The sequence below is a fragment of the Aristolochia californica genome, unplaced genomic scaffold (genome assembly GCF_029961685.1).
Source record: "Aristolochia californica isolate CCGP_79_NKW_82.1479 unplaced genomic scaffold, dmAriCali1.0.hap1 SCAF_4, whole genome shotgun sequence".
Lineage (NCBI taxonomy): Eukaryota > Viridiplantae > Streptophyta > Magnoliopsida > Piperales > Aristolochiaceae > Aristolochia > Aristolochia californica.
Genome location: NW_027182103.1, coordinates 43,158,688 through 43,165,724, shown reverse-complemented (window position 1 = coordinate 43,165,724; position 7,037 = coordinate 43,158,688). Strand labels below are relative to the sequence as shown.

Below are 7,037 nucleotides of genomic sequence, written 5' to 3'. Positions count from 1 at the left end.
CTTTTAGACTCTATGGTATTAATTTTAATTGTATAGATTATTAATATTTTATCTCTATCTTAAGCTCATTTAATTTATTTTTTTATTTTAAAAATAATAATAATTTGATAAAGTTTTAATTTTTTTATCCCTTATTTGCCCTCCTCACCATTAATTCGCTCACCCCATTCTCGAACCTAACTTGTGTTGCATGTTTTTGTAGCAAAATATATCCCTACCCAACTGGATGAGATTTGGAATCCATTCTTGCCTCAAGTTGGGCACCTACGACTGCAGCCCACTGTTTCTTCCCAAATCAAGCCCAGCTCGAAGAATTGGGCGTAGATTTTGACCCACTTTGGCCCCTAAAGGCCTTCTCCGTTTTTTGTTGTCCGCTTGGCAAATCGGGCATGCCCTGAATCCTTGAATAGCCTAACATTTCCTCAGATCTAAAAAAAGAAAAAACAGAAAAATACTCCCCAGTCCCTTCTACTCTCTCAGACTGTCGATCAAGCTCGACTCTCTTACCGGTTCCCGAACCATCCGGCGCAAACCGTCAGGCTTCATCTAATGTCCTGTAAGTCTCTCTATTTCTCTCTCTCCACGGTCTCATCATTGTTGTTGGAGCTGCCTCTTCCTCTTCACTATCTAGGTGCCCTCTAACGCCGGGATTATGAGTTTACGCACCATATTCACTATTTCCAGCTGCAATTGTTCTGGGTATGCTATTCAAACCCAATGTTAAGGCCAATGACTCCATCAATACTGAAGTCCCCGAAATGCCAGCAGCAGCTGCGTGCCGCATTTATTTTCACATCCTTGCACCGCGTTCCATGCGGTGGTTCGAAATGATATTTTTGTCAATGCATCTGACATAGGCGATATAAGAACATGCCCAATGTGAAAAAGTGTACTTGGGTGATTGGGTGAGGTCCTATTGTAATAGACGGTCTGATTCTATTTATGCATCAGATATGGATGGGTGGAATGAATGCGATTAGTGAATCTGGAATGATTTTCTAGTGAATGGGTTAAAAAATTTGAGTTTACTTCGTGTATCCAATGGATTTGGAGGTTGCTTATGGCTGTGCATTTTAAATGGAACTATAATGACCACTATTAGCTTTTAAGAAACTTTATAGGCAGTTTCTGAGTAAATTACTAAGCTGTCTTCTTGAGGAAGGTCGCAAGCATACTTTGATCTAGATATCCGATTAGTTGTTGGGAACATTGGAACAGTAAAAGATATGCTCTTTATAGACGTCTTTTTTCAGGTCTTTTTGGTAGTGTTTTTACCAGTTATATGGAAGCAGAAAGCCAGTAGACGTGAATATTGGACAGGTCTGGGACAGGATGATGAAGTGGTTCTATGTTGCTGGTCTTCTTACACTTCTCACCAGTTCTCAGGTCAGAGCACCTAAAAATCTTGGTTCAGGAAATTTTAGATATTATCTTTTGCATCCAAGTTGTTGCAATTATCACTCTCCGTGACCATCTGTGTTTTTTACTCTATGTTTCTTATACATGCCTTAATATCTGTCAATTTTACTATTTTAGTGTTTATTATAGGTAAACGAGGTGAGAATATCTTCACTTCTAGGAGATCTGTCAAAATGCTTGTAACTCTTGAACATTCCTGTTGGTGTATTTTTGGCTTGAAATTTGGAGTGGTCAGATGAAACATCAAACTAGGTTATTGAGATAATTAATATTTAGCAATGTTTACGTACTTCAAAAAATCTTTCCCTTTTTTTTATTTTTTTAAAGTCCACTCTCCTTGTTTATCTAGTCTTTAGAGCATCTGATGTGTATTATGCATTTCTCTATGCTTTTTTTTGTTACTCACGTTCCACAATTGAGGCAAGCAACCTCTTATTTGCATATTGCTTAGATGGGCGAGACGTTTACTTGAATCTAGACATGGCCTTGACCATTTCTTCAATACCCAAGATTTGTGAAACCCCTTTTTTTTCAAGAAAGTGTCCACATTATTTTGAAAAAGACATGTTCTAAAGATTTATTTCATGGTTATATTTATGGACTTACAAGATGTTGTGTGAGTTATTGGATAATGGATCCAATGAATCACTTGCATTACCCTGGATGTAATCATCCAGCAGGACGTGATTTACTGTCATTTATGCCCATTTTTTTGTGTATGAGCTTCGTTTGTCTCTTTAGTAGTTTTATGTCAAACAGTCCATGTTTAGAAAATATGTGGTCTTTTGCACAAGTTCACGTTCTGTATGGAATATCTTTTCTTGACTTATGATGATGCATTTAGCTTTTGTATGCATCTTGGATAGATGTTAGGTTTGGTCCAATCTCTCTTAGAAATTATATTTATATCTTCAAAATAAAATCTTACATTTCTATCCTCATTAAGATGTTTCAATTTTGTTGTCTAGCAAATATTTTAGCAGCCATCTGTAATATTTGCCTGATGTATCTTCACTTTAACTATGCTTACAATATCAATAAAGAGATCTGTTGCAGAGACTTTCTTCTCTGCCTCTTCTGATTTGGCTAAATATATTCTCCAGATGTCTCTAGTTCATCTACTAACGCATTTTATAATGACAGGGAATTTTGACAACTCTATCACAAAGTAATGGTAGATATGAGTATGATTATGCAACTGTGCCATTTCTTGCTGAAGTTTTAAAGGTATATCGCTTTGTCCATGTATGTTTTGCTTGAACAGAGTAGCTGTCGCTTGCTAAGAACTTACAAAAATGATTGTATGGATTTCCTTCTAACATATCCTCTGGAAATTTCTCTTATTTCTTTAGTTACAGTGATGGGAAATGGATGTAGGAACCAAACATGCTTCTGAAAATGGAAACAGAAGCCAGAAAATTAAGTGAGAAGGGGAATAGGTGACTGGTTCAGTGCATGACTTACTTTTGTGACCAGTGGTTCACTAAGAACCTAACGTAATTTCTATTCCTCTTCCATTGGTTTAAAAGTACAGTGAACTTATCTAAAAAGGGAAGAAAGAAGTGAACCTGAGCAGCATATCTACAAGAAGCTGAGGTTTTCCTAGCTGAAACCCTAAAGGGCATCACTAGACAAATGAAAAGCCTACCTCCTTCCGATCACTGGAATGAGCCAATTACAACCGTGAACAAATTCTTAAGATACAACACATCACTAATTGTAATATCTTCTGATGGGTAAAGGTTTTATAAACCCTTTTTTACGAAAATAAACGAAAAATAAGAAAAATAATTAGAAATCCCTAAATGTTGCTGGATCTTCTTCTTGGGCTCTGAATTTGTCCTGTTTTTTTGGAGAAAAGAATCCGTCAATCCAAGTAAATTTTGGATTGTTTTTCCACATTACAAATAGTGAAGATAGAGAAAGAAAAGAAAGCCGACTTCACATGGCGAAGTATATTCTAAATGTTTTAGGGATTTAATTACAAATATCTCAAGTGCTGTTTCTGTCTTGAAGAAGAGTTCCACGCTTAACAAGAGCTTTTGATTGAAACATTCGGCGCTTACTGATGGAACAATCCACTGATGCATATTCTTCTTTTTCTTTGTTACAGCTTGTGGTATCTAGTTTTCTTCTTTGGAGAGAGTGCAAGGCATCATCTTCTCCAAGAATGATAATAGACTGGAAGAGTGTTCGTTTATTTCCCATCCCTTCTATTATATACCTAATTCATAATAATGTTCAGTTTGCTACCTTGACCTATGTCGATACATCAACCTATCAGATAATGGGCAATCTGAAGATAGTAACAACTGGGATATTGTTCAGGTACTGCTAGTCAAATAGAATTTGTAAACTTCTGTCCGATAAATCATGTGTATGTTTATGTCTTCACATCTTGTCAGTCAAGGAGGTTAGATCCAGCTTGCAATATTGTAAGTTTCTAAGGTCTGCACTGCTTGTTGATGTGATAGGTTTTTCTTGAGGAGGAAACTGTCAAATCTGCAGTGGATGGCCATTGTTCTACTAGCAGTTGGAACCACCACAAGCCAGGTAAATTTGGAAGTGTTTTGACACATTTGATTTAGTGTATTTGCTACTACCATTTCTATGTATGTTAAGGCCATGTTAGTGCATATAGAATGATGTGGCAGAGAGTGACTACCCAAGGTGGAGTTTCACTCTTTTAGAAAGTATTTATGTTAGATGATGTAGCTTAATGTCATCTTCCATTTCAACTTCAGATTTGAAATAAAGATCCGCATCCTTTTAATTTCGCATTTCACTTTACAAATGTAGTTACTTTTACAAATGTCGTACTCCATTCAAATCTGCAGAAGTTTTATCTATTACAGAACTGCAAAAGTTTTATCTATTACAGAAAGGAAAAGGGGTTGTAGCTCGTGAGATTTTTAAAATTATGGAAATCTGCCTCTCACTTGTGTCACTGGTCAGCGCTGACCTGAGACGTATCTGACATGATGCCATGCACCATGGGAGAGAGGGATGCCCAAATGTTCAAAATTAGTTCATGCCCTTTTTTTTTTTTCTTTTTTTGAGAAAGAGCACAGTTTCATGAAAACAGCACAAATGCAAACAACTAGAAAACAGGGGGGAAAGGGGTTCCTTACAATGATGGATTGGTGGGAAACCCCCTCCCTAGTAAGAGAGTCAGCCTAAGAATTGCCTGTCCTCAGTACAGGACTCTAAACAATTACATCATCAGCAAGATCCATAGTTCATGTCTGTTGATTCTCTCTCTATCCAAGAATTCAGAGGAATTAGAAATCCATTGACATTCTCTAGTAATTGTTTCAGTTTGTTGTCATTCTAGGTTTTTTCTTCTCCCCTTCGTGATCCTGGTGATCCTCTCATTCAGAATAAGTAATAATACCAAATAAATAAAGATCTTGGTAATCTTATGCCTCTCAGGAGCCCTTTGGAGACTTCATATTTGTGAGTATATATGATGTTTTTGCTTCAATATCTCTAAAGCATGCTTATAGAGTATGGTATTTTTCATTTGTCTAGTGAAATTCCCCTCTGACAGTCCTTGGCACTTCTTCCAGGGGAGTTTTTTCCTTCTTTGTCTATCCTTAGTGTATTTCTTGCTTTTGTACTCTTGTACCCCATGGGATTCTTCTTAATGGAATCCTTTTTCTCATCATCATAAAAAAAATAAAAATCCAACAAACTTCTAGTGATTCTTGCTGCGCTTCCTGTTGAAGGTTCCAGATGATGTTTTGTCATCATCATAAATGAAATCAGAGTCCTGCTTTAATCTTTTTAATTGGGTTCAGTTTGTAGTATGAAGGATATGGAGTATGGCTTCATATGGAGGATTTCGTGCATGAACTGTCAAGTAAATGCCATCACTTGAAGAAGAAAGTGTTTGTGCATTAATTGGATGAATAAGCAAAGGGGGACATTTATCTGTTTATTCATTTGATCTTATTCAATTATTTTCTTTTAACTGTAGCTCAGGTGGCATTTGATTGCTTGTACAGTCATGGTCAATAGCTTAATCAAGTCTGACTTCCTTTATGAATCTGTGCAATTAGTATTTAATATCTCCTGAGAACACCACCTCTCAGAAATTGATTGAATATTCCTTTTTAAAAAGTAAACAACCACTTATTAGGAATTTGGCAGCATAATCTGGACTTTTTAAAACTTATATATCATTTAGAATAGATTTGTAACATTAAGTGTAAAATTTGTGCAATTTTGATGTTATGTTCTAAAACTTTTAATATTTATCTATCATATTTGTTTTTTTTCTTTTTGCTGATAATCATTGTATCACAATAATGGTACTAGTCATAACCTTCTTGGATACAGGTGAAAGGTTGTGGGGAGACATCATGTGACTCACTATTCTCAGCTCCTACTCAAGGGTATCTGCTTGGAATTCTGTCTGCTTGCCTCTCAGCTCTAGCAGGTGTTTACACAGAATTTCTTATGAAGAAGAACAACGATAGTCTCTTTTGGCAGAATGTGCAGTTGTATACGTTGGTATCTTTATCCATTTAAAACTCCTTAACCTTATTCACCTAGTTCTGTTGTCCTCCTATCCGAACCTCATTGTTTTGTAACCATATAAGTTGAATTTTACTTAAACTTTTTTTCAGGTTTGGTGCAATCTTCAATATGGCACGGTTAATAATGGATGATTTCCAGAGTGGTTTTGAAAATGGACCATGGTGGCAGCGCCTTTTTAATGGGTACAGTATTTCAACATGGATGGTTGTGCTGAACTTGGCCTCTACTGGCTTGTTGGTATCATGGTTGATGAAGTATGCAGATAATATTGTGAAGGTATTTTTTGTTTTTGTTATGCTTTTATAGTGAAGGTACCAAAAACCTGGGACTTGTGGACTATTTAATAATACAAAAGGGAGCTTGTTATTAAGTTTAAGTTTACAATCTGCAGGTTTATTCAACGTCAATGGCTATGCTGTTAACAATGGTTTTATCAGTGTATCTCTTTGAATTTAGGCCTACTTTGCAGGTAAATGCCCTTTAAAAAAAATTGTACAAGCAATTTATTGTGAAATACACTTTGTTGAGCGGCTACTGACTAATATTTTCTCTGTTCTATGCAATGCAGCTTTTCTTAGGTATTATTATTTGCATGATGTCATTACATATGTACTTCGCCCCTGCTAGCATGCTTGTAGAAATGCCTGTGACGTCTAAAGCTGCACCTGAAACTCTGAATGAAGTTGCTGTTGAGAGAACTCCAGCCACCTGATGTAAATTTGGTACTTTTCTAACTGAAGTCTGTAACGTTAGCACAATTCTTTGTTTCAAATTGGATAAACGTGTCATTTTCTTTGTCAAAGAAGAGGTTATAATGAAGATCGAAAGAAAAGGTGGTTTTGCGTGGAACGAAAACGTATTTTTCGGGAATTTTTCCTTCGTTGGAACCCACAAAGATTAATGGATTTAGCTGAAAGCTGAAGTGTTGTATTTCCTGGAAATGGCACTTATTGGGCCAGAAGTTGAAATGGCCAGAAAACCCCATGTAGTTTCGTCGGAAAGACGGGCCTACGGCGAAAGAGCAAAATGCTCTCGAATACATTTGGAAATTCTCGTAATCGGAACATTAAAAATAC

The 7,037-nt window shown here is 36.4% G+C and overlaps 1 protein-coding gene across 1 annotated transcript; it reads left to right on the top strand.

The window, feature by feature from the left end:
* Positions 1–429: 429 nt before the first annotated feature.
* LOC137963608 (CMP-sialic acid transporter 1-like) lies at positions 430–6,816 on the top strand. Its single transcript, XM_068810746.1, has 9 exons — positions 430–556; positions 1,254–1,386; positions 2,563–2,646; positions 3,533–3,747; positions 3,894–3,972; positions 5,761–5,930; positions 6,051–6,237; positions 6,353–6,430; positions 6,530–6,816. The coding sequence occupies exons 2-9, from the start codon at positions 1,333–1,335 to the stop codon at positions 6,671–6,673; spliced, it is 1,011 nt and encodes a 336-aa protein (XP_068666847.1). The 5' UTR covers positions 430–556; positions 1,254–1,332; the 3' UTR covers positions 6,674–6,816.
* Positions 6,817–7,037: the final 221 nt, after the last annotated feature.

Excerpts from the sequence above, each read along its gene's own strand:
- LOC137963608 (XM_068810746.1), top strand. The coding sequence starts at position 1,333 with ATGATGAAGTGGTTCTATGTTGCTGGTCTTCTTACACTTCTCACCAGT. Across the intron at positions 3,748-3,893 it reads ACAACTGGGATATTGTTCAG|GTTTTTCTTGAGGAGGAAAC; the intron begins GTACTGCTAGTC and ends TTGATGTGATAG. Across the intron at positions 6,431-6,529 it reads AATTTAGGCCTACTTTGCAG|CTTTTCTTAGGTATTATTAT; the intron begins GTAAATGCCCTT and ends TATGCAATGCAG.